The 26,888-nt window shown below is 42.8% G+C and overlaps 1 protein-coding gene and 1 long non-coding RNA gene across 3 annotated transcripts; both read right to left on the reverse strand.

Moving 5' to 3' along the window:
- Nucleotides 1-439: 439 nt before the first annotated feature.
- LOC310848459 lies at nt 440-5,506 on the reverse strand. Of its 2 annotated transcripts, none has more exons than XR_014566418.1 (3): nt 5,053-5,506; nt 3,475-3,551; nt 440-1,345 (listed from the first exon to the last, which is right to left on the reverse strand). It is a non-coding gene; the product is annotated as an uncharacterized lncRNA (long non-coding RNA). The 2 variants fall into 2 exon arrangements; XR_014566419.1 differs by lacking the exon at nt 440-1,345 and adding an exon at nt 2,168-2,612 and having other exon boundaries at nt 3,471-3,551.
- A 1,594-nt stretch (nt 5,507-7,100) lies between these two features.
- On the reverse strand, nt 7,101-26,826 carry RIOK1 (RIO kinase 1). Its single transcript, XM_083747321.1, has 18 exons — nt 26,689-26,826; nt 25,348-25,464; nt 23,553-23,751; nt 22,985-23,075; nt 21,002-21,071; nt 20,875-20,917; nt 20,320-20,412; nt 18,691-18,803; nt 18,490-18,570; nt 17,954-18,040; nt 16,449-16,586; nt 15,499-15,602; nt 14,765-14,871; nt 13,648-13,713; nt 12,746-12,865; nt 11,114-11,167; nt 9,442-9,591; nt 7,101-9,161 (listed from the first exon to the last, which is right to left on the reverse strand). Exons 2-18 carry the CDS (start codon nt 25,416-25,418, stop codon nt 9,051-9,053), a joined length of 1,698 nt encoding a protein of 565 aa, XP_083603447.1. The 5' UTR covers nt 25,419-25,464; nt 26,689-26,826; the 3' UTR covers nt 7,101-9,050.
- Between the last annotated feature and the right edge of the window lie 62 nt (nt 26,827-26,888).

A 26,888-nucleotide genomic window follows, 5' to 3' on the forward strand; every position in this document is an offset into this window, starting at 1 on the left:
CAGCCCTGAGTGCTCATTGGAAGTACAGAATGTGAAGCTGAGGCTCCAATACTTTGGCCACCTCATGAGAAGAGAAGACTCCCTAGAAAAGACCCTGATGTTGGGAAAGATGGAGGGCACAAGGAGCATGAGTTTGACCAAACTGCGGGAGACAGTGGAAGACAGGAGTGCCTGGCGTGCTCTGGTCCATGGGGTCATGAAGAGTCGGACACGACTAAATGACTAAACAACAACAACAAATGCTTTTAGGTATTGAAACTGGTAGGGCACAAAACGGAGGGGCCAATTGTAGGTGCAGCCAGAGCCAGTGACAGGCAAAGCTGTCTAATGCTAGTTTTGCCCAGTCCTCTCTACTGAGTTCTATAGTGGCAAAGGCTGAGACTTAGAAGGAGGAAGCTGATAACCAGTGCCACCTCCTGGATGGAAGGCAGGTAAGAAGGCAGAAATGTGGAGGCCACTAAGGGCAGACTGGGGCTTGTTGGAGCACTATTTCACTTGCCAGAGCAGGCTAGTCTCTACTGTTTGCTCTTGTGTAATCCTGAGTGCGCTATGTCAGCTAAAGAGGAAAACACCTTAGCCTCCATTTCTAACTTTCAGAATGGAGCTGAGCAAAGACAAGCTTTTAATACACACACAGCCAAACAGGATATCGCTAGATGTTGTTTAATCACAAAAGGAGTGTGGCAAAGGTGAAGCATGTCTCTCTCTTTTTTTTTTTACAAGTCCACTTTTTCTACACTTGCGGCTACAGAGTCCACTCCATGTGAGAAAAAGAGGAGGGAGGTACACTTAATCTTACTATCTCGGCAGATACGCCTGCTAGTTGAGACAAGAGATCTAATTCCTCTGATTCAGTTCCAACTTCCTCTCTTGCCTATCGTGTAAGGAATGTGATGATTCTTCAGTTTCTCACATGGAGGGAACAGTTTAATAGACAATCTCAGTGTTCCACCAGAGTACCGTGGTACCTCGGGTTAAGAACTTAATTCGTTCTGGAGGTCCGTTCTTAACCTGAAACTGTTCTTAACCTGAGGTACCACTTTAGCTAATGGGGCCTCCCGTTGCCACCACACAATTTCTGTTCTCATCCTGAAGCAAAGTTCTTAACTCAAGGTACTATTTCTGGGTTAGCTGAAGCATCTGTAGCCTGAAGTGTCTGTAACCTGAGGTACCACTGTATTCCTTTGAAAGAAATATGAGGAGGGAAATTACTGAACAGCTTAACTGGTGCTATTTTTCTAGGAAAAGAGGTGCCAGGGCTCACCATGAACGTCTCCCTTGTTCTCCTAAAGTGGCACTGACTCCCACCTGAGAGGTGCCAGAGCTGAGCTCCTGTGAGCTCCGGCTGAAGAAAGGAAAAAGCCCTCAGCTTAACAACGACTCCCCACTAATAATGCAATCCTATGAATATCTACTCAGAAATCAGTTACACCAAGTTCAGTGGCTCTTACTCCCATATAAGGTATACAGTGGGGATCCAGGGCTCTCTGTCTGAGTGGTTGATGGAGTGGGGCATTTGAGTGTATGTAGAACAGAGGCAGACAACATGGTAGCCTTCCAGATTTTGTGGCCTACACCTCCCATCAGCCTCAGCCAGCATGGCCAGTAGCCAGAGATGGTTGGAGTTGTAGCCCAAAACATCTGGAAGGCACCATGTTGGCTAAACATGGTGTAGAAACTAGTGTATTGTACAAAGGTCAATTTTGCATTTGTTGCTCTGTCCACCTTTGCCTCTGACTATGCTCACCCCTGGCATGTGGCCCTTGGAAAGGAAATACAACCCTTGGGCTGAAAAATATTTCCCAACTGTAGTGTACAAGATCACAGCCTAACACTGTATTTATATGCTTCTAAGCCCCACTGCAAGGGATGCGGGTGGCGCTGTGGATTAAACCACAGATCCTAGGACTTGCTGATCAGAAGGTCGGCGGTTTGAATCCCCGCGACGGGGTGTGCTCCCGTTGCTCGGTCCCTGCTCCTGCCAACCTAGCAGTTCGAAAGCACGTCCAAGTAGATAAATAAGTACCACTCCGGCGGGAAGGTAAACGGCGTTTCCGTGTGCTGCTCTGGTTCGCCAGAAGTGGCTTAGTCATGCTGGCCACATGATCCGGCTGTACGCCGGCTCCCTCGGCCAATAAAGCAAGATGAGCGCCGCAACCCCAGTCGGCCACGACTGGACCTAATGGTCAGGGGTCCCTTTTAAGCCCCACTGCATTGGCTGTGGGTCTTGCAGTCCCAGGTCAAGTGAGTAGAGGACTGCAACCTGGATACCCACACACATCCCCCCACCACAACACAGGGTTAGGGCTGTCATCTTTGGCACCGTTTCTGCTCCTTGGGGTTCAACATCAGGTCTAACAAACAGAAATGTAGAGATGCCACCTGCTATGTTTCTGTGCTCCTGGCTGCTATTAAAGGTGCAGCAGCCATAAAGAAAGAGATGACAAACAAATGAAGTGGTCTTATATCCAGTCTACAAACCTGGACTTTGTATTGTGTTTGGCAGAAGTTGAATGAAGAAAGGAAGTCATAAAGGGTATGTGTCCTCTGGTGAGAGTTGCCACCTTTTCCTGGCAGGGCCCCTGAGCACAACAAACACAAATTGAGCAGTTCTCCCCGACAAGAGAAATTAGGTAGGTGAAAGTTTTCTTGTCCTAGAGATACTAGCGGCAGTGCCCGGTGCTGGCTGGGAATTCATAGAAATCAACAAATATTGTGATTTTTAAATGGATAATGCAGTTTGTGAGTTTGGATCTGTCACACCAAAGTCATGTTTCGATCCACCATCTTGATTTGAAATGACAGCCGGTGTCCAAATGCCATTGAAGACTACTGCCCCTAGCTTAGGAACCATCGTGCTGAGTTTGGTGATGATATTCCAATAGGCGTCTAAACTTATAGAGTACAGATGGGCAGACAAACCAATTCTCAAAATAAATAGTTCAGAGCAAAGAGATAAATCTACCTGCTGAAGCTATGCCACCCATACAAATGTTGTAGGCATAAGAGCAATGCTGGGAGCAAAAATATCACAACATTTCCTCAGGCTTGGGAGAGGCACATGTAGCTCAGAGGCTGCAGCTTCTCAAATTGCTCCAACATCACTAATTTTAGAAATGAACCAATGATCTGCTCACACTTTCATTTTTATTCTCTTCCTCCAGAGAGAGGTATCGTCTGAAAATATTAACCTATCTTGACATTCAACAGTATTCGTTTCTACTCTTTACTGTTATTTAAACTGCAAAAGTCAGGTCTTCTTAAAACCAGCCCTTTTCATAAACCAAAAGAAACAGGACAGAAGACCTGAGACAGAGAGAAAGGAGAAGACAGAAGACCTGGGAGAGAGAAATGAGAGGAGCAAACAGATGTTCATCACATATGCATAGATCAATGGAAAAAATAACTCAGCCAAAGCATGTGCTGTCATTGCTGTGGGGCAACAGCTTTTTCATATGCCAACAAATAACTTACTTTTTGTTTGGTTTTTATAATCTCTGAAGTTAGTTGCCAACTGTCATGGGATGGTGTGAGTCTTGCAATGTCTTAGGCTAAACAAAAAAAAAAGGGATGAGGAATTAACACATTATATATATGAAATATCCAACAGGTATCAGTACCATTGCAAAAAAAGGGATGAGGAATTAACGCATTATATATATGAAATATCTAATGGTATCAGTACCATTGCAACTCTGCTTATTTTTGAGTATTGCTTTGCTTCTCAGGCCTGCTTCCTCTATAAGTAAAAAGTGGCTTTAAATCAGTCTATAGGTATTAAAATGCGGCCTTCCAGAAACCAGGTAACCAATTTCAAGCAGCACATCCTAATACATTCATTTAGAAAGTATAAAGTAATTGGTTTACAATGTCCAGGAGGTCACCAACCTTTCTGGGCAATGGGCGCATTAGGGATTTTGAGGACACCAGTCCCAAATGGGCTGGTGCGAGGATATGCTATAACATAAAATGGCTGCTTTGGGGATGTGGAATAACACCAAGCGGCTGCCACATAAGAGCAGAGAGAGAGAGAGGGCCACAAAACTGTGCAAGCATCCCCAGCCAGCCAGCCAGCCAGAGTAGCAGAGAACCTCTCCTCGTTCCAAACAGACGGGATGGTGGGTGCTGAATTCTGGCATCCATTGAAATGTGGGCCTGTTTACAGGGCCATGTTCAATGTTGAGCCAGCGCAAACAGGAACCAAGCAGAAAAAGCAAACAGTCTCCCATACGTTGTGAGTGACTAAGGGGCTGTTTAGTGAGACCTTTTTGTAGGCACTTTTGGGCACACTGTTGCTTGCATGGTGCTGCACTGGCAACCCGTCATGAAGAAATACGTGAACCGGCCTAAGTTTTTAAAGTTGCCTTCAACCTTTTTGGAACTGGGCCACGTGACACAATATCTGTTGCAGGACCCCAGACTCTCATGCTGGAAGGAAGGTGTTGAAACTTTTGTCTGATTTAAAGTCAGGCCTACCCAGTAAACAATGGAGAATCATGTCAGCCACATCAGGAGAGCAAAGAAATGCAGGCAAGGGGATTAGCGAAGATGCAGAGCATGAGGCAACACAGCCGCCATCTTGTTATGGTACCTCAGGGCTCTCGCAAGTAGAGGCAACAATTCTGGGCGAAGGCCGAATAAAATAGCTATTGAATCCTGCCGTTAGATTAGTAGTAGCGGATACTGTACTAATTAACAAGGAAACTGTAATCAAGACAGTTGTAGTCTTTCCCATTAAATATTGCCACGTAGGCTCTTCCAAGTAGGAACCAAAGTGTCGCAGCAGAAGTTGCAGCTTGGGAGGGTGTTGTGGAGACTCCAAGTACAGGATACAAGGCCAATTTTAAAAAATAAAATGAAATACTAAGCCTGAAATCTTAAAAACACACTAGGGACTAAGCACTATTAAATACTGTGGGGCAAATGGTTATATTTTCTTTTCCTTTCTTTCTACAAAGGACGTGCCACGTCAAATGTTTTTTACATTAAAAGTAAGCATCTTTTTATGCCCTCTTTATTTGGTACCTTTTTATATATTAGTTTTCAAAAAACTTACTAATCTCAGTATCTATTTCTAGTCCTTTTTGTCCTATGAGGATGAAATTGAGGCTCCCTCTAGAGGCTGTGAAATGTATAGCTGATAATTAAAATGCCTTCTCCCAAGCATGGCTTGTAGGGGTGGGTCACTTTCCCCCTCATTTGGTAGCCCAGTTTTTGTGCTTGGCTGCAGCAAAGGAACAGATCGCTCTGTCCCTCCTCCTGCAGCAGCAGCAGCAGGCTTGGTTTCTGTGCCGGCAGCTGAGGAAAGTTTATGTTTCTCCTCTGCCAGTGCAGAAACGCAAAGCAGGCTGGCAGAGAAAAACAGCAAACCACCCCTCTTTTCTTTGCCCACAGTATTTCCATGCCAGCCTGGTTGGTGGGAGCTTTATACTCCCTTCATGGCCAATATACAAATCAGGCAGTTTTCCTGAAGTGGGATAGAGAGAACTATTCCTCTTCCACCAGACCTACTTATCTAGAGGACATTCCATATACAGTGTGGTACAGTGGTACCTCGGGTTATAGACGCTTCAGGTTACAGACTCCGCTAACCCAAAAATAGTACAGTACCTCGGGTTAAGAACTTTACCTCAGGATGGGAACAGAAATTGAACAGCGGTGGCGCGGTGGCAGCAGGAGGCCCCATTAGCTAAAGTGGTACCTCAGGTTAAGAAGAGTTTCAGGTTAAGAACAGACCTCCAGAACAAATTAAGTTCTTAACCCGAGGTACCACTGTACTCCTCTGCAATTCATTCCCTGTAGCCTACGACAACCAGGTAAATTGTTAAAAAGTTGTGGTTGCTGAGGTGAAGAGGAAGAGTGAATAAAAACCTAGTTTAATTCTAAGAGGGGGCTGAACATTCAAATGATGCAAACTGGTTGCAACGCTGTGTACAATTAAGTGCACACATCGCATCAAATGAAGTGAGGCTTAGCAACGCGGAAGTACAGTGGTACTTTGGGTTAAGAACTTAATTAGTTCTGGAGGTCCATTCTTAACCTGAACCTGTTCTTAACCTGAAGACCACTTTAGCTAATGGGGTCTCCCGCTGCCGCTGCGCGATTTCTGTTCTCATCCTGAAGCAAAGTTCTTAACCCAAGGTACTATTTCTGGGTTAGCGGAGTCTCTAACCTGAAGTGTCTGTAACCTGAAGCGTCTGTAACCCGAGGTACCACTGTATATAGGATCAATGGCACTCCGCAAAACACAAGTTAGAACACGGAACCGGTGGATTCCAGGAACATGACCTGAGCTTTGTTTTCTACCCACAGTTCTGCGAGTATTCAAAAGAACCGAGTGAGAGATGCTCCTGACATTTTTATCTCCGCTCTCTGAAATTAATAGTGCTTTTCCTCCAAAAGCCTGATTTAGAAGGGCAATAAACAGTCCTGTCACCATCTATTACTGGCTCAGAAGGCAAGTCTCTGCTGATTGCAGGTGAATTGCATACCAATTGTCAGCTGTACATCATACAGAGGCACATTTCTCTGAAAAGGCTCAGTACACCCAAGACTAAAATAGTATGTGTGTGTCTATCTCCAGGTTTGAGAAATACTGATTTAAGACCACTGACACATGTGTGAACACCTTGCTTCCAATTAAGGATTAAAGCAAACGCTAGATTTTTATTCAAAAGCCAGCAAAGCCAGCTTTGTGTGCGGAAGCTGGTGACGATGCAATATTTTGATGAATGAATGCTACATTAAAAAGGATAAACTTCTTTTACTGTTGGGAAATGACTGCAAGTTTGCTTCTGGCACCTATGAATTGAAACATCACACCAAATATGCATGAAACTGTAGACTGTAATACAATCCATTTTACTTCAGGACAGTCTCATTGAAAACACTGCAACTGTTCTGGAATATGTGAACAATCTAGTCCATGATGGTACTGGCATTATTCAAAGGTTTTTAGGCTATCTGTTCTATAATTTATTTTTTATTTTAAAAGTGGTGTAAACTAATGTTATTGGGCTCAGCCCTCATCTCAGAAGCAATTATTTTGTTTGACTTCACAACTGCAGTGTTATTCATATTTTACAGCAAAACAAAGAGGGTTTTTTTTTTAAAAAAATGAACATTTATTGGGATTGAATTCGTTATTGGAATCCACAGTGCAACTGGTAGCCCATGAATTTATTTAGCCCTCTAATTATAGACTCAGTACCCATACAGAGAATATTTTCAGGTTTATTTTAAAACAGAAGGGCACCATCGGTAAGGTATACAAAACATTATTGTGTGCAGCTGTCTGAGCACTCTGGCTCCTTAAAAGGCCGAACCAGATAAATATACCACTGTAGTTATAGTTTGCATTGCATTTGTTTAGCCTAAACACTGTAGGCACATCTGCAGAATTTTGCCCCAAACAACACAGCAGTGCTTGTTCTCTGAACTCTGATTTCAAATATTTTGAAAACAAATGGTAACACTTGCACAACGAGATCCAAATAGATTATTGCTCTTACGTATCACAGATCTTCAGTCTGCACGTATCCACTCTCACTGAAGATGGGAAAAGCTGCTCTTCCAAGTTTTACAGTGGTACCTTGGAAGTCAAATGGAATCCATTCTGGAAGTCTGTTCGACTTCCAAAATGTTCAGGAACCAAAGTGCAGCTTTCAATTGGCTGCAGGAAGCTCCTGCAGCCAATCGGAAGCCGTGGAAGTTGTGTTGGACATACGGGTTCCAAAGAACTTTCGAAAACCAGAACAACCACTTCTGGTTTTCGATCGTTTGGGAGTCAATACGTTCGACTCCCAAGGCGTTTGAAAACCAAAGTACGGCTGTACTTCTAACAACCAGGAAGCCGAAGGAACAAAAATTTATCACAGAAGAATTAAACACAAAAGCAAGTATCACTGGCCCAGTTTGTACATAATGCTAAACCAGATTAGCACAAATGCTTCACCATGAATGATCAAGTCAGAAAATGCTGGCCATTCCATTTGGCCTCCTGTACAGCTGCCATGCTATCAGAAGCAAAGCCATGGTTTGCCATAGCATTATATTCAAGCCTGAACTCATGGTAGTTTCTCAAACAAACCAAAAGTTCCTATGTAACACTAAGCCAAACCATGGCTTACTTCCTGGTAGTGCAGCAGGAGCATGGAAGATGTCATGATTTTCTCATTGCATCAGCACACCTTATTTGCTTATGCTACTGTAAGCTATAATTTGGCTTACTGTTATGTCCGAATAAGGTCACTGAAGTGTCACAAGCCGATCGAGAAATAAATGACACATTTCCAAAAGAGAAGGCGAGGATTTAATTTAGCTGTCCAGTTAGTAGAGCTTTGCTGGTTTTCTCCCATCAGGCAGGAGGAGGATCCCACTCTTTAACCCTTCACTTGCTGATGAACGACAGGAACAAGGTACTGCAATAAGCACTGCTATTCCTTCCCATAGTCCATCCCATTCTAGGCCAACACAAATCCAGACACAGCCAAGAGTGAGGATGATCAACCACCTTTCCAAGCTTGGCTGTTTTCCTTCCCTACCCTCTTCCAGCACACCATCAATACTGTGGATTATGATGAATGGGTAGACAATTTTCATCGCTGTGCATGAGACAAACTGCAGCAGTTCCAATGTAACGGTTAGTTTTAATTAATGAGTATGCATATTCCTCCCTATACACATTATTATTTACATATGCATGTGAATCTGCTTTGGAGCATGAAAAAAGAATCTGGCATCCTTCTGGCTGTTCACACTACTAAACTGCAAAATATAACTTGCATAAATTTTTCTGGACTGGCCAACTGCCTTAAAAGGATTCCATTTGTTTTTATTTATCCACCAAGAAGACTTTCCTGGTGTGAGCTATAGACTATATGTATGGGTACACAAGCAAATCTCGGTGACTGGTAACATTATGTCCCTTTCACATTGTTCCTTTGGTGGCCACCACAATAAATGGCCCATGGGGTTTATTTTACTATCGAAACAGCGACCCATTAAATCACGAATGGCTAAGGCTGCCCATTAGAAATGGCAGCCATGATTTATTTGCCCTTTTTCATCTTCGCAGTCTTCTCTTTCCGTTTCTTCACATGCTTTGGGGTCTTGTTTTTCCTCTTCTCTCTCTGAGCCTCTTTGGCTATCTTCTTCCGTTCCTGGAAAAAGAGAGTATTGTGAATAATAGGCCTAAGTGACCAAGTGGACTCATAGAACATTACTGGTTTTATTTATAAATGTTTATGTTTTAATGCTGCGTAATTGGGTTTTTAATGCCACTGGCCCCATCAAGCCCGGTATTGTCTCAGCAATGGCTCTCCAGGCATTGAGATGAGGTTTCTCCCTCGCCCTAGCTACAAATCCCAAAGACTGAACATGAAATCTTTAGCACGCACAAAGCACACACTCCGCCACAGAAGATGCATCTGAACAACTAACCTTTTTATCCACGCTGGTTTCAGCAGGTCGATCTTTAGGATGCACATATTCTTCTTCCTGCTCTTTGCAGCCCAACTCTGAATGGTCAGAACTGTCATTGTCCTCTGAATCAGATTCTGCCTCCTCTCTGTTTTCAAGGAGAGCAGGCACCTAAAAGGAAGACAACATAATTGTGTCGTTCTAGTTCTGGACTTCAAAGTGTCAAGAAAAGCTCCATAGGAAATAACGCTGGACGCACTACAATTCTAGAAAATTCTTCTTTGTTCTCACTTAAATCTAGTTGTTTTTGTAAGTTCACAAAGGAGTCAACGTACGTTGCTGAACTCTCTCTTTCTTCACATACCTATTTATACAATTGCTGTACTTTTCCCTCAGAGAATATATATATATATATATATATATACAGTCATAATGACCTGGAGCCCTCCAGATATTTTGGACCAAAACACTCATTATCCCTAGCCATGCTAGCAGGGGGCTGATGGGAACTGTAATCTAAAATATCTGGAGAGTATTACATTGGGGAAGGGTACTCTAAGCCAGGGTTTCCCAAACTTGGGTCTCCAGCTGCAAGCTAGGATTGATGGGAGTTGTATTTCAAAACTAGCTGAAGACCCAATATTGGGAAACCCTGCTCTAAGCTAACTCTTAAGCCAGGAATGAAGAATCTGTGGCCCTCCAAGCGCTTGTTGGGCTACGATTCCCATAAGCCCCAGCCATCATGGCCAATGGTCAGGGATGATGGGAACTGGGAGTCCCAACAACATCTGGAGAGCCTCAGGTTTCCTATTCTTGCCTCAACAGCTGGCTGAACACATGGAGCATCAATGAACCATCACAAATCTACCCTCACAGCCAAGTTTTTGTATCTGCTCACATTGCCTCAAACACAGTGATTTTTTTTCCTGTGAAGTCAGTTGCGTCATCAAGCATAAAGTAATCAAGTAATGAACGTGAACAAGCAAACTAGGTATTATATATCATCACAAGAAGAACTGTTCTAGTACTTAAAAGGTCACTGTAAAGACAATATACAATTTTATTCTAGTGACAGCAAAGCAGCCTTAGGATGGAGACGACGTAACCATTTCTAAACTTGGAGATTAATTAGGCAAGGGTACAACCTGCTCAGGAAAAGCTGGAGATTTGGAAGAACAATTCCAATATCAAACTAGGGAATCCTGCTTTTTACGGAGGAAGAGGCTAGATAACTCACAAGGCTTCTTCCAGTTCTACAATGGCATGCCAATTCATGGTGAAAGGGAGGTTTGCTATGGTTTGGAAATATGTCTGAATTTACAAACTACGGCTTGAAATGGGTTTGTAAACCATTGCTAGTCAGTGTCACTCATTTGTGACAAATCACAAACCACAGCCCTACCTCCAGAGGTTGCTGCACTATGGAGAGGAAAGTATGGATTTATGAAGCCGAGGGCTGGGAAAATGAAGGCAGACAAACAGATCTAAGCCATCATCTGCTGATTGTGTATTGTTTGGTATGATGTTTGACATGAGCTTATGATTCCATAGACTAGGATATTTCAGCTAACAGAAACAAAACATTCCATATTTCCATATTTACCTAATACATACATACAATGCAAATTTAATCTTCTGAGAAGCTTCAGACAAAGTGATCTTTACACACGGAAGAATACAATCTCAGACTTACCTTCTGGACACCTGATAAATCCTTCTTTAACCCTGTCACAGTCTGGTAGAGAATCTGCATAGGAAATAAATATAAGAAACATGGAATAAACGTTTGCATTTATATAGTACGTTTCAAATGTCCAAGGGCTTCATATATATTATCCTGGTAATCCGTCTCAATGAGCCTTTTGGGGAAGCAGCAATATGAAGCTGGGTGTCTCCAGTCTATGTCCCTCAGCCTACCCATTACATTACATTGGCTCAGTTGACACAAAGCACTGATCACTGTGTCAAGTACAGTGGTGCCTCGCAAGACGAAATTAATCCGTTCCGTGAGGCTCTTCGTATAGCGGTTTTTTCGTCTTGCGAAGCAAGCCCATTGACAGCTTAGCGGATTAGCGCTACAGCTGTCAAGCGGCTTCCAGCGATCAGCTGTTAAGCGGCTTATCAGCGGAACAGCTGATAAGCAGCTTAGCGGCTTAAGAAAAGGGCGAAAAAAGTGAAAAAAACCCACGGGGGGGATGCAAGATTTTTTTCGTCTTGCGAAGCAACCCCATAGGGGAATTCGTTTTGCGAAGCGCCTCCAAAACGGAAAACCCTTTCGTCTAGCGGGTTTTTCATCTTGCGAGGCGTTCGTCTTGCGGGGCACCACTGTACTCAGTGTGCCCATTAACACCCTGCTGTTCTGTGAATACAGGCAGGCATACAGATTTATAAACTGATTCATAGCCTCAAGCCATTGAAGCAGTGTCCAAATGAGATAAAACAGACACAAAAATCACAAAGTCTTTATGAAAACTAAAGCAATTTCTACAAACAACGAAAAACCTTTTTACAAGATAAACAAATAATATTGTGAGTGTGTCACCCCTTCAGGGAATGCTTTCATAGACAAAAAACACACACGTTTGCAGTAGATATCTGAAGGTAAAGATGCTAGGCGCTTGTCCGATTTCAATTGGTAACTTTTTTTTTTTATTCCCCACTTCCCCTTATCTCCCCCCTTCACTCGCTCTCCGAGACGCAGATCCGCCTGCGCTCTACAATGCAACACCGGAAGGACGATTTCAATTGGTAACTTATTCCAGAGGGAATGCATTCCCAGAGGGAATGCAGCGGGAATGCTAAAAGCCCGTTTCTAGTACAAACAAAGCATAACTCTGGGGCACTCACTACTCTCAGCAGTGCGTTATCTGAGTAGCAATTACCGTATTTTTCGCTCTATAAGACACACCAGACCACAAGACGCACCTAGTTTTTGGAGGAGGAAAACAAGAAAAAAAATATTCTGAATCCCAGAAGCCAGAACAGCAAGAGGGATCGCTGCGCAGTGAAAGCAGCGATCCCTCTTGCTGTTCTGGCTTCTGTGATAGCTGCGCAGCCTAAATTCGCTCCATAAGACGCACACACATTTCCCCTTACTTTTTAGGAGGGAAAAAGTGAGTCTTATAAAGCAAAAAATATGATAACAGGCAGGGATATATAGGATGAAGCTGTCCCTTAGGTAACCTGCCCCAGTATTTACATCATGACCATCCCTTTTATAGTAATAATCTACCATTTCTGAGACCAACTGAGGCTGTAATTGTGGAACGAATTAAGTACTTAACCCAAGGCAACCTCAAATTCCACATAGTCCAAGAATACTTACATTATCTTGCTGCACATTTAAGGCCGTCTCTTCCTCCTTCAGCTTCATCATTATGTCAACATCCCTCTCGTAGTTCTTAACGTCAGTCAGAGTTCTTGGGATATACGCTTTCTTGAACACCTAACAAGATGAAATAACCACAAGCATTCATTCAGTTCTGCAATGCCGAAGTTTTAATAAAGAGTATATGACTAGATCAGCAAAAATCGTCGACCTCTGATATTATGTCTAGTTTGGTTCTCAGGAATATGTTTACGTGGACAAGTAACATGGAAATCAGATGGCCTAGATTTGGCCAGTAGCAATTGTTGTAATTATGTCAACACATTTAGCAGCTGGCGTGATTAGAAACCTTATTTGTGATCATTGTGTTCCTACACTGGTCACATTACCACATCATGCTAAGCCATGGTTTACCACAAGCTTCAGCAAACCCTGGACTCGTGTGCCCCATTCCCTCTCCTTCTCCTGGGGGAGTTAAGAAGCTTTCACCTCCAGTTAATGACAGCTTGTAGTGTTATCTGGACCCAGAACTGTGAGTAACACAAAGTATGGTTCATTTTGATGACCCAACCTGTGGTTAATGCTGGCTTTTGTGAAACCAGCCATGGTTAGTGTTAACCACTTTGCCATACAGACAACAACAGGAGAAACCATGGTTTGGCATGATGCGGGAACACTGCCATCGTGTAGTCCACATGAGGGGCCACTTAGGAACAGGTGGAAACACTCAAGTATAGAAAGAGAAAGACTGCAAGGCCAATAATCTCACGGGCATTTAGATACTGTAAAAACATTTATAATAAAGACACTGCAGAACATTGTCAAATTACTGAGGAACATTTCACAGAAGAGACACAACAGATACAGAAGCCAGGGAGGAAATCCAAGCTCTGGCTTACCTCTTCATCCACATTATCCTGATTGGACCTTTCCTCCTCTGTCCTCTCACATGATATTTCCATTGCCTACAGGATATAATGCAAGACTTTTAACAGTGACTCAAAGGCCGCCAAGACCTAAATGCTCTCCATGTAGCCCTCAGAAATAGCTCTTCCTATTTCAGTGACCGCTACCTCTCCCAGAGGGGCTGCCCCTCTCCCAGAATAGGCTTTCTACAAGGGACTTCCTTTAAGAACAGATGGGAAATTTGAATTGGTCCAAAACGTGCAGGCCAGACTTTTGTCCAGAGCATGTAAACTCCTTATTCTTTCTCAAATTCACTGGATGCCTGTTTCGTCTGGGCTCAATTAAAACTGCTAATTTTGCCCTTCAAAGCTCTAAATTGTCCAGGTTCTGGTTACCTTAACAACTCTCACATCTGATACAGAACTTCCCATGCTTTAAAATCAGCTTTGGATGTCTTAATACATGTCCTGTGGAAACACATTCTCTGTGCCTTCTTTTCATTGCCTCTTAAAACCTATTCTAATTAAAGAATTATAATCCTTTAAAGGTTTGACTATTGCTGTCTTCATATTACATTTGTGTTTTTTTAAAACTTTATTATTAGCATTTTTAATGTACATGCTGTACTTCTGTTGTGCATTTTATGTTGTACAGCCACTCCATATGCCATATGAGTAGAAGAATACAGTACAAATAAGCAACTGACTGAATCGAGTGGTTAAGTCTTCAACCTTATATAGCTCCAACCAATAGCAGCCAGGTCAGAGATAATTGGAGCTGTAGTCCAAAATAACAGGAGGGCACCAGGTTGGGGAAGGTTAACTCTGAGAATTAGTGTAGAGTACTAGACCAAGAATGCAGGCATTGTGAGTTTGTGGGAAAGGACCAAAACGGACACACTTTTTTTCACCTTTCATATTTGATTAGCAGTGCATGTGTATCATACTTCCGTATCTATAGCAGGATGCAGAAACCTTTGCAAAAACAACATCGTTGCTATTCACAGTAGCTAAATCAGCTTTCATTTATAAAAAGAGAATTGTAAGAAAGCTGAACCTCTATCTTCCCTCCTAATGCTTTCCCATAGAGGCAAAATCTCTAAAGCTTTACCTTTTCAAGGTAAGCATCCATGTTCTCGTTTGTAATAGATGGATCTGTAACGAATTCAAAGAGTTCTCTCACCGTCATCACCGCAACATTGTACTTCCGGAAAAAATCTGCCAGAAAGGACCAAAGGCAACATAAGATATTAGTACCTATGCAAACCAAATGCAGTGTGGAATATCTGAACTCTTGTAAAATAAAAAAAATTACATCTTTCTGCAGGGCCTGCAAGACAAAGCTGTTCCACCAGGCCTTTGGCCAGGGCAAAGCCTGACTCCCTCCTTTGGCAATCCTCACAGAACTTCTAGCCCAATGGTTGCCATTAATTTGATTGGAATTAATTTTAGAATGAAATGATTTTAGAATGTTTTATCGTTTTACTGTTGTTAGACGCTTTGAGCCCGGCTTCGGCTGGGGAGGGTGGGATATAAATAAAATTTATTATTTTTTATTACTAGAATAACTCTGTTATTTGGTGGAGTCCTCAAGAGTTATCCTGGGCAGTTGATGTTGAAGCAACCAATCTTCAAAGCATATCTGAGTCAAAATATCGTTCGAGATAACTCAATAACATTTTTAATTTGCAGGAAAATTTACACCAGCGCCCATTCAACATTTTATGTATGAGCAATCGGGATCAGATCCATGCATGCAAATCTGTCAAGTGACAGGGGATTAAATCATGCACACAAAAATATTCAAGATATTCAGGATGTTGATGTTCCTTAGCTGGAACTCACCATTGATGTTAGAGCAATCTTTCCTCAGGAATTCTAAAGCATGTGGGTGGTCGTGTTCCACAGACTGGGACACGTCTATGATGTATACCTCACCACTGTGATACCTGGAGAAGTGGGAATAAGCAACATGCTATCGTTAGTACTGCTGTTTCTGAAAGTTTACTAGAGACTTTTTACGGAACGTTCTACCACTTAGGGTGAAAGAGGGAGGTCATTAGAATTTCAGCTAATGTAAAGCACAAGTCATTTCTGCAAAATAAGGCCACTGTATGCCCTACGACTGTTATGTTTACTTAAATTAAAATGCATTTAATGATTATTATTTTATTATTTTTTTCTACTTGAAAGCTGAGGGCAGATCAGAAGATACAAGGCTGATCAATGTGTTTTAGTTATTTTCTTAATCTCATTTCTTATTTCTCGCCATAAGCCTGCGTACCAAGGAAGGAGAGGCGGGAGAATCTAAGCGCAGATGCCAGAGGTGTCTTTAAGATCCATGAAAAGCTGGATATAGACTTATGAAAGATACTTGACCAAGGTTTTAACTTTAGGGAAACCTTGGAAACAGAGACGAAGGAGCATGTCAAACACCTGAATCTTAGGATGGCAAAAGATGCTTGATCTAAGTCCAATTGCATCTCTTGCTCTACATATTTATTTTTATACTGCAGAAAGATAGCCAACCTTCACTGAACCCCCAAAATGGAGAATAGAAGCTCATTTACATTTGACACCATATTGTAGGATAAATTCAGCTTTTCATTTTTTATTTTGTTTCTTGGAAACGGCACCAATTTTTAAAGAGCTCTTGTGTAACAATGACACAAATCATCTTTCAAATTCACAGGCTGTGGAGCCAGGAGGACAACACCCTAGCTCCAGGGCAGAGTTGTGCAAGGTAACATATACGGATGAAAGATGTATCAACGCTCAGCTTCTTTAAAACGTACAGCATGTTAAATTCACTGAGATCTGCATGAACGAGCTTGGCATCTTGGTACATTCTTCTCATGTATTGGATGACTTGCAGATACAACTCCCGAGCTTTGGATTCCGAAAACTGGGCATTTTTCAACAATGGAGCAGGCCTTGGATCAAAAGGAAAGGGGGAGAGAGAACAAAAAACACCAGAATATAATCAACAGCTGTCCTCCTCCTTCTCCAATACCATACCCACTTTGGCTAACAGAATGCGAGCTCTGCTGAGTCAGGCCAAAGGCCCATCGAGTCCAATGTCCCATTTCCCACAATGGTCAACCAAATGTCCATGGGAAGCTCATAAGCAGGGCCAGAGTGTTACAGCACTCTCCCCAATTGCAGTTCTCAGAGACTGCTATTCGGAGGCATAAGCTATTGGAAGAAAGGGTCAAAGACAACACCTCCCCTTGTAACCTATTTTCAAATACAGTGGTACCTCAGGTTACATACGCTTCAGGTTACAGACTCCGCTAACCCAGAAATAGTGCTTCAGGTTAAGAACTTTGCTTCAGGATAAGAACAGAAATCAGGCTCCGGTGGCGCGGCAGCAGCAGGAGGCCCCATTAGCTAAAGTGGTGCTTCAGGTTAAGAACAGTTTCAGGTTAAGTACGGACCTCTGGAACGAATTAAGTACTTAACCCAAGGTACCACTGCACCTGACTTCTGAATAACTCTCCACTGCATTATACACACATGCACACACAAACACACACCTATTCCCCTCCCTTCCTCTATTTTTTTCTTCTTCTTTCCTTTTCCCCCTTCTATGGCATCTTCTATCTATCTATCACAGTTACTATTATTATCACTATTTGTTTTATTTCAGTAGACATCTCTCTCATTTTCTTTGCACATGTGTTTTTTGTATTTGCTTATACTAATGTAATTTCTAACGGGTGGGGTAAGCTAATCAAGTATGTATAGTAGTACCTAGGTTTTCGAACGTCTCTGTTGACAAACGTTTCGGTTTTCGAACGCCGTAAACCCAGAAGTAAACGCTTTGGTTTTCTAACCCACCTCGGAAGTCGAACATGCCACGCGGCTCCCACTGAGTGCATATGTTATTTTTCTCATATTTGTTTATTAAATTTGCAGACTACCCGTTGCGCCTCGGTATTTGAACATTTCAGAACTTGAACGGTCTTGCGGAACAGATTACATTAGAAAACCAAGGTACCACTGTATTCACATCTAATAAATTGTATCAGTTATTTGCATCTAACAAATTATATTATTTTTCTCCCCGTTTGCTTTCAGATTTTTATTATTTAGGCTCCCCCCCCCCAACAATGATGAGACAGCCCTGTCTGAACTACATGACAATACAAGAGCATTTTTTTGAGATAGACAGATGAGAAAACTCAGCAACAGAGCTATGGACTTGCTTTTGACTAGATACAGGACTGAATTGCTAATAAAGTGATTTCTTTATATAAAGAAATACACAAACACGGACAAAGTTTCTGAGTATACTTACATGTCATTTTTGCCAATAAAGCTCATAACAAGAACGTGACTTCTGAGCATAATAGGTTCTGGGCATGGAATTTGGGCTGTATGTAACCTACAAAAAAAAGCCCCCCCCAAAATGATATTATCCAGCATGAAGGGTTTTTTAAAAAAACACTTGTAACACTTACTAAAATGTTCTAAGTGTAAAAAAATAAAGGCCCATTAATAGTTATAGCACAAAAAAGACTCCATTTATCTGTCAGAAAGGTAAGCATGACTTTTGGGGAAATGGGAATGTTCATCTATGGGAGAAGGGACTGGGGTTAGCAAAATTCTCGTCTCTTCAAATCCTAGGATTCTATTTTAATTTCCCAAGGGAGCCCATTAAAATGTTCATTTGATCCACTACAAAATGGAGCATAGCAGCCTTTGCAAAGGTGTTCTGGACTACAACTCTGTGTGCCTGATGGCTGTTGTAGGCTGGAACAGATGGAGGGCACCAGGTTGATGAAAGCTGGCGTATGGGAACAAAGTCTTGGCCAAATGTTTGAAAAAGGTCACCTTGTTAAATTCCTCATTTCTTTTTCTGCCCACGTCTTGACCATTTTTCTTGGGTTTCCTTTACAGTAGCCATGGCGAAACCTTGAGATAACAAGAACAGGCAAATGCAATGATAAAAAAAAACCCAGCATGGAAATTATTGTTATGGAAAATGTCAAGTAAGCCTGTACACATAAGTAAAAATTAAAATCTCAGACTCACCTGAACTCTCCACTCACATACTTATCCCGATCTTTAAACATCAGTATAGACGTTTTATAAATCTTTATGGCTCTGTTCTCTCCATTTGCTGTGTTGGCATGATATACATTAGCCTAGCAAATTGCAAATGGGCAAAACAAAAATGTATCAAGGTATGTATCATCTGATCTTTATTCAAGGATAAAGACCCTGTTGCTAAAAAAAAAGTCCCATAGTTTTAAGATTACAATCCAAGGAGATCCTATACTACAAAAGTCTACTTAATCCACCAAGCTAAAGGCAGCCCAAGAAACCAATAGGTTCTACTGCCTACCTGGTCTACAAAAAACAGGTTATTACGGACTAAGCAGACTAAAATACAAGGCTAACAGGTCAATACAGTGGTACCTCCGGTTATGAACGTAATTCGTTTCGGGGTCCGTTCCCAAGCCGAAAACGTTCTTAAAGTGAGGTGCACTTTTGCTAATGGCACCTCCCGCTGCCGCCGCCATACAACTTGCGCTCGCATCCCGGGGCAAAGTTTGCAACCTGGAGCATCTACTTCCAGGTTAGCGGAGCTCATAACCCGAAGTGTTCGCAAGGAGGACGGTACATAACACGAGGTTCCACTGTACCTGTGCAGCCCTATTCCAGAAGGCACCTGCGTAGAACCACATTTCTGTTTACATTTGCAGTCCCCAAACATGAACAGAAGAGGCAGGTGGGGGCATACCTGCATACTTCTGCATGCATGTGCAAACCATGGCGCCAATGATGCACACAATTTGCATGAAGCACACAGAACAAGATTCCTTTCATGAAAATAATAAAGATGGATGTAAAGTTCTCACGAAATGAATCCTGTTCTGCTACACTGCTGTACATACCAAACCCACTTTTTACCATATTTTTCCACCTATAAGATGCCCCCATGTATATTTTGGGGGACTCAGATTTAAGAAAATGGGGGGAGATGGCCCCGTGTATAAGACACCCAGTGGCGTAGCGTGGGTTGTCAGCACCCGGGGCAAGGCAAGTAATTTGCGCCCCCTAACCCGTGGATTTGCACCACCTAACCCTAACCCCCAGATGTTGCGCCCGGTGCGGCTGGTCCCCCCTGCACCCCCCCACACTACGCCACTGAAGACACCCCCTAATTTTTGACATTTTTTTAAAGGAAAAAAACCTAGTCTTACACACGGAAAAATACGGTAAATAAGATCAATCATCTAGCACTGGGACTTCTAACTGGCAGCTTGCAAGCTGGATCTGACCCTCCAAAAGGTAATTATTTTTAAAGCTCAGAATTCATAGGCTGGATTACATTATGTTCTGTATTACAATTACCAGGATTCAGCTTCTAATCTTCTCACAGCATTGATTGAAAGTAGAAGGAAGAAATCACACAACTGCAGCTCACCATCGTAACACTAAAACATTGTTTAGTGTAGTGTACAACCTCTCCATCGTTTTTGCATGCTTATACTGTATAATTGTCTGCTGCTTATATAATAACTTGAGTTTGAACTAATTTGGTTTTTATTTATATTTTGAAAATGTGTAGTGTGTTTAATTGGGACCCTCTTTTTGGTCTAAAACCATGAGACTAAACAGCTTACTACAGCTGGCTCTTTTTGCTGTGAAACCAACCTCTTTTCCTGTGCTGATGCAGCCATTGATCTCCGATATGACACCTCTGGTTAGCATCTTGAACAGAATCATTCTAGTCCTTGGATCCAGAACCTCAGGAAAGCAACAAAACAGCCCTATGAAATGGCATTACTTGGAACTGCTGTCCAGAAACTTTTCTCTTGCATTTATTGGTCCCGTCTATATTCTTGCATAAAAGAGATTATATAAAATAATAAAAACACAAAGAGAGCTAAGAGCATGGGGGGGTGGAGTTAGGAGCTAAGTGTTAGATTAGTCCAAGCCAAGAACCAATTAGAACAATAAATCACAGTAAAATGGTTGATTAAAATGGTGTAAGTAAATACCAAGATTAAGCAAAAGTGGAAGATAATAGCACAGTAAAAACTACAGAGCTATGGACACCCACCAAAGAATTCTTCAGGACTTACTTCTGAGTAAATGTGGTTGAATCATTTTATTACATCAGTTCACTTTTTTAAAAAGGTGAGGACTCTTTAATTTTTATTTAAATGGGGATTTTTTTGCAACTGTCTGATAATTTGCGTGACTTACTTGTTCCACTGTCGCTCGGTCTGACTTGTCTTTCACCCGGTACCTAGTGGAAACAAAGGAATTTCATGGTCCACTATGCTTCATTTGGATAATACTGAAATACAAATGGGTCATCCTCACTACTTACATTTCTGCGTCTCTCTGCCTGGACTTCTCAGTAACTTTATTTATAACAGAGTCAGCAAAGTGTAGCCTGTCTTGAAGAGGGGAAAACACACAAATATAAGGAAATTAACACCAATACATTCCTCTTCCGCCTACCTGCACCTCTCAATTTAAAACTAGCTTCTGACTTTGCAGCCTGAAAATGCGTCACACTCCTTATTCAAGACACATCAAGAAAAATGTCCTTGTTGCAATGTTTGTAAAATAAAGCCATTACCCACAACAAAGGTACTACGTCTGGCTTCTTTTTAGTCCAAAAATCATTTAAACACAAGTACAGTGGTACCTCGGGTTACAAACACTTCAGGTTACAGACTCCACTAACCCGGAAGTAGTACCTCGGGTTAAGAACTTTACCTCAAGATGAGAACAGAAATTGCGTGCCAGCAACGTGGTGGCAGCCGAAGGCCCCATTAGCTAAAGTGGTACCTCAGGTTAAGAACGGTTTCAAGTTAAGAACGGATCTCTGAAACAAATTAAGTACGTAACCAGAGGTACCACTGTAGTTTCAGGTCTGCTATTTCGGCAGAAAGTGAACAATACAGAGAACTAGGCCAGACTGTCAGAGACTCCTCCAACACTCTTCTAAGGTTTCAGACAATGGCACACAAAAGGGAAGTCTATTACATTGCTCTCACATAGGTATGGATATACTGGGGTGTTGAAGAAGAAATCTGGTACGAATAATGTCCTTCTCTCTCCCTGTGGCCAAAGGAACTTAAGGTTAGCTCCAGAAGTAACTAAGGGTGTGCTGTGGGATGCAGGACCTCCAAATGGAGGAGGGTTCAGTGATACCTGCCATCATGCAGACAGAGGAGAACGAGCTGTATCAGAATGAGAGAACTTGCAGCTCTCCCAATGTTGTTGGACTCACAACACTGATCTACCCTATCCAGTATTACCAATCATCAGGGATGACAGGAGTTGTAGTCAAGCAACATCTGGAGGGCCACAGCATCCCTGTCCTGTGACAGCCATAGTGTGCCATGTGCTACACAGAAAAAATGATTAAAAAAGAATAGCTTAAAAAGAAAATTTCAAGTTATTCCCCCCCCCCCCCAATGATTACATAGCACATGATATACAGGGGGGAAATATGGTAAAAAGATAGTTTGATCATTAATTCTTCATCCGTTAGAAGGTAGTGGGTGGTGTAACAGGTGAAACAAGAGTATGGAGCTTTCTAGATGTACTATGGAAATTTGTACTATGGAAAGCACAGGGTAGTTTAGATTGAAGTAACCAGTGGCAATTAGTATTTATATAACACTTATCTAATTGCTCAGAGCAGTTCACACCTGATATCATAGTAACTAGGCTAGGCTAACAATGAGGCATGTCTGAGGAGGCACAGATTTGACAAGCCACCCATGCAATTCCTAACAAATACCATATCAGTAACTGTGTGCCCATGGCTCCTCCAGTGCAGCTAAAAAGACAAGTTCAGAAGCCTCTGTTTTTGACCAACCGCAACTCACTGTGACATTCAAATCTAGATACAATATGATTAGACTTAACTATTGCTAGTGAGGAAAAATTCAATCAAACCATTGTGGTATAGTCTTCCCAAGTAGGGCTGGTTTTCAGCATCATGGTATATCAGCAGCTAAATACCATGATATGCTGATATATTTCTGACTCTGGAATGTGTCTTGACCGTTTCTGCCTCCCCACCAAGACACATCAGCCAGCCCTACAGCTGATCAAGCCCTGTGCCCCCTTGCGTGAGCTGGAGGCAGGGTGTCCTCAAAGGTGCAGCCACAGAGCCTGAGAAACATATTTTCAGGCTGTGTGTGCCTCTCTGCAGTTCTTAAACTCATGCTGATGAGTTACATTAGGGAGTGTGACACACGTGGATTCACCAACTTCAACCCAGCAAATATGGCTGTACGGCACGGTCCTTAGCAAATACCTATTTCTAGAAAACAAGAATGACTGCTCTTACCTAGATTGATTTTATTCTCAAACTTTCTTAGGGCCTTATCTGTAGGAGTGGACATTTTGGCCGCGTTGCAGCTAGGAATTTGCTTATTGGCCTGAAACAAAAACAAAAAAAGAAACCCTGTCACACAATCGTACTCCCGATCTCATAACCAGAGCTATACAATCCGGACTCCATGCTTGCACAACCCATCCCTTCTCATGCAGATTTCACAGACCATCCACCTGGGTACAAAAGCCCAATCAGCATGTGAAGTCAAGCTCTGATAAACACTTTAACTATGGTTATGCCTGGGAGGGAGGGGTATATTTGCACCAGAGGAAGAGGGAGCGTGCGATGCTGCAACTCACTCCAGATCCCTCATTAAAGAGTTACAGAAAATGGGGTTGAAAGGAACCTTGGAGGTTATCCAGTCCAGGCATAGGAAACCTGCTTCCCTCCAAAGGTTGTTGGACTACAATTCCTATCATCCCTCCAGGTGTAGCTAGGATCTAAACCTGAGGCCATCTAAAAATTCACTTAAGAGCAACAACAAGTTGACACCCTCAAGCCACACATTCCTTGAACATACCTGAGGGTTTCTGCCTGCAGATAACGGATTTCGCTTCGTGAGCTTCCCCATGGCATCATCCCAGTCCCAATCACTGTCGTCCTCCTCCTCGCCACTGTCATCCAATTCACCCTCGTCTGCTTCCTCACACAAACGTGGCTGCTGCGTTATAAAGACCGCCTTCTCCTCTTCAGCTGCTTTCGAAGCCTGTGTGCGTTCGCTAACATATGTATTTTAAAAGCACGTATTTAGTAAAATCATGGTAAACTCATCAAGTTGCGCAAAGCCAGCAACACAGTACAACTAGCTCCCTGTCGTCATCATAATCATCAGTATTATTATTATACTGAAATAGTACCTTGGAGCACAGATTAATTGCTGCTTTGCTGTTAGCCGTCCCAGGTAAGTCCACTGACTATCTTCCAAGCTTCCTTGAGGCTCAGTTTCACACCTGGGAGATTCCCCCTTGCCCCTCTTGTGTACAAGAAGGGGGACAAGTATCAAGGGGACCTGCAAGCCTTTCCAAGGTTCATGCTCAGCAAACCCTGCCCCTGGAAGACTGTGAGGGAATGCCTCTGCAAGGACTGTAAGGCTCAGTGGTACAGCATCCGCTTTGCGGTTCAATCCCAGACATCTCCAGAAAACGTCCCAGTTTAAAACCCTGGAGATCTGCTGCTGTTAAGTGTAGAAAATACTGTGATAGAGGAATGAATGATCCTGTTCAGTATGTGGCAGCTTCCTATGTCCATGCCTCCAATGCCCACATCTGTAAAAGATGGGCTTAGGCACATCAACTATGTGAATACGCTTTCACACAACTGGAAACCTTACGTGAAGAGGATTCTCAGTCTTGCAGCAATGTGTCCATGGTTTTCTTTTGCAGACACCCACACTGAGCACATGGGTGTCAAGGGGCAGGCAGGATGACCCAGCAGCCTCTTCTGCATGCTGTATGTGCACAACAATTTCTGAAGAAGGCTATTGGTGGTGTTGAAACCGATGAAATTTTGAAGTAGGGTGTATTAGTTCTGAACTTTTACTATAACTCAATTTAGTTTGCAAGTAGGCAGAAACAAAATAGATTTATCCTGTATATTATTATTACAGATATCGTAGACAATAAAAAAGAGAAATACAGCTTTGCAACCTTTTTTTTTACTGTAGTAAGATTCAGTGTTTCTTTGGTTGCTGGATTCCATCCCCTCCCTTCCTTTCATTTGATCTGCATTTTAAAAGAAAGTAGCTACTGTGAAGGTTGGCACTTGACTACTGGGAAGAACAGCATTGGTGGCAGTTACGTTTTTCGGCTATTTATCCACACCGGTCTAAATTTCTGTGCATCTTCCTTATTGATAAGTGAATTAGCTGAAAGTCTTATAAATAACATTATCGGATCATAGATACCCCTCTCTGTATGAATGGAGATGCACGAGAAATCCAGCAAGAGGAATTGGGAACAAAAGTACAAGCACGATTGATTATTAGGCCTTGGATACTGTAAACAGGATACGGCAGCTTTTGTAAAAACTGCCTATAACTGAAGGCAACCCAGGAAGTCCATACCAGAAACATACCCTTGACAAAATCACATTTCATAATGTGGTACATTATGGAAACTGGGCCTAACCTACGACGGGTTAGGAAAAGGAAGGAAAAAATACCCCCAAATGTTCTGCTGCTCTTCTGTGTCAACATCACATTGCTACTGTCTTTTTCTCCCCATACTTCAAACAGCCTCTCCAGAAAGATGACTCTGTGGAGCTCTGTTCTTTCACACCACCTGAAAATCACTTTGACAATTCTATTGTTCCATTACCTGTCTGAAGATTCAGCATCATCAAATTGCCCTGGAACTATCTTGCTCATAATTTTCACCCTGTAATTCATTGCGGCTAGTAGAAGATCTGCAATGCACGCAACCCTGATCCACTTCCTGTAAAATATTTATGGTACAATAAGACAATGTTTTACACACTATATATTGCGAATGGGTGGGTGGTGTGCATGCTGTACTCATCCATGTAGTAGGCTCAACCTGTTACAATATTCCATAACAGATTGTTGTCCGATTGTTGTGTTAAGGCTGTTTTATTATGATTTTAGTATTGTTAGCTTTTTATTCTTGTTGTAAGCCATCCTCCCTATGAGAGGAAGGGTTGGTTATAAGAATGATGAAATAGTAAATAAATGAAATAAAAACAATTGTTCTTGTTCTGGAAGGAAGGATTCAAGCACATACTGGGAATTTAGGCTTGAACAATTAAAGCGGATTGAAGTGCTCTGTCCAACCCCTTAAAAACAAAAACAAGATTTTCTGAGATTAGGAAAAGGATGGTGAAATTACACTGGGAAGTGTGAGACGAACCAATTCAATGGGAAGATGTGTAAATACTCCAGAAGCAAATTAGAGCGAATGCTCATCGTTGCAGAACTGTTAAGAAGCCAGAGCAAATACTCCATAACTCGGAATAATATTTGCGCAAGCAAATCAGTATAAACAGGTCATCTGGAGGTGGTGCCATTAAGAAGCTTGACCATTATTTGACCATAACCCTTTTTAACCAGTCAAATACCCATCTCCAGGGTTTGGCAGGCTGAAGATTAGAACCCTTACCCACCATCCAACAACTGCTAGGAACCCAAGTTTGAGAAACACTGCTCAACTAAGTCTATAGAGCACAGAACCAGGAGTGCAACTATTCCGGATCATTTCACACAGCACACTTGACTACAACCCCGCCTGGGGACTCGCACGAAGCGTGGAAATTATACGTCTCAACAGAGCAACATCCTGCGTGTACATCCTACAGAAGATCGCGCCAGGCTGGACTTCAACTCCGGCTACTCAGGAGGTAGCACAAACTATAGCAGGCGGCCTGCCTTTTAACCAAGTCCGAAACTGTACGCTCCTACCCCTATAGGCTCTGCTCCGGGGTCCCCAACGCGGCGCCCGCAGAAGCCAGCAAGGGAAGAAGCGCAAAAGCGCACTGGCTGCCCAGGCCTCTTGCAAGGTGCGCTGCTTTCGGACAAAGGTCCACGCCAAGCCCCGCTCCGGTTTTGCGTCTCCCCTTTGGCCAGGCCTCCTCTCCCTTTCCCCCGGCGCCCTAGCCGCTGTTTCTTCCCACCCCGCCGCCCGTTTCCTGGTGCCCGGGCCTACCTTTCCTTCCGCCGACACGCTGCCCGGCTCCTCAGGGCTCAGGCCAGCCCTCTTTCTCCTCCTCCCCTTCTCCCTCGCGCCAATCCGGGCGCCCGTCGCTGCCGGCGCCTGCCCAATCGAGGGGAAGGGGAGGATCGCGAAGAGGATCGGAGCCGGCGCCGGAGCAACGGAGGGAGGGAAGGAGTTTAGCTTCGGCGCGG

This window comes from Podarcis gaigeae (genome assembly GCF_964106915.1).
Source record: "Podarcis gaigeae genome assembly, chromosome: 7".
In the NCBI taxonomy this organism is placed as follows: Eukaryota; Metazoa; Chordata; class Lepidosauria; order Squamata; family Lacertidae; genus Podarcis; species Podarcis gaigeae.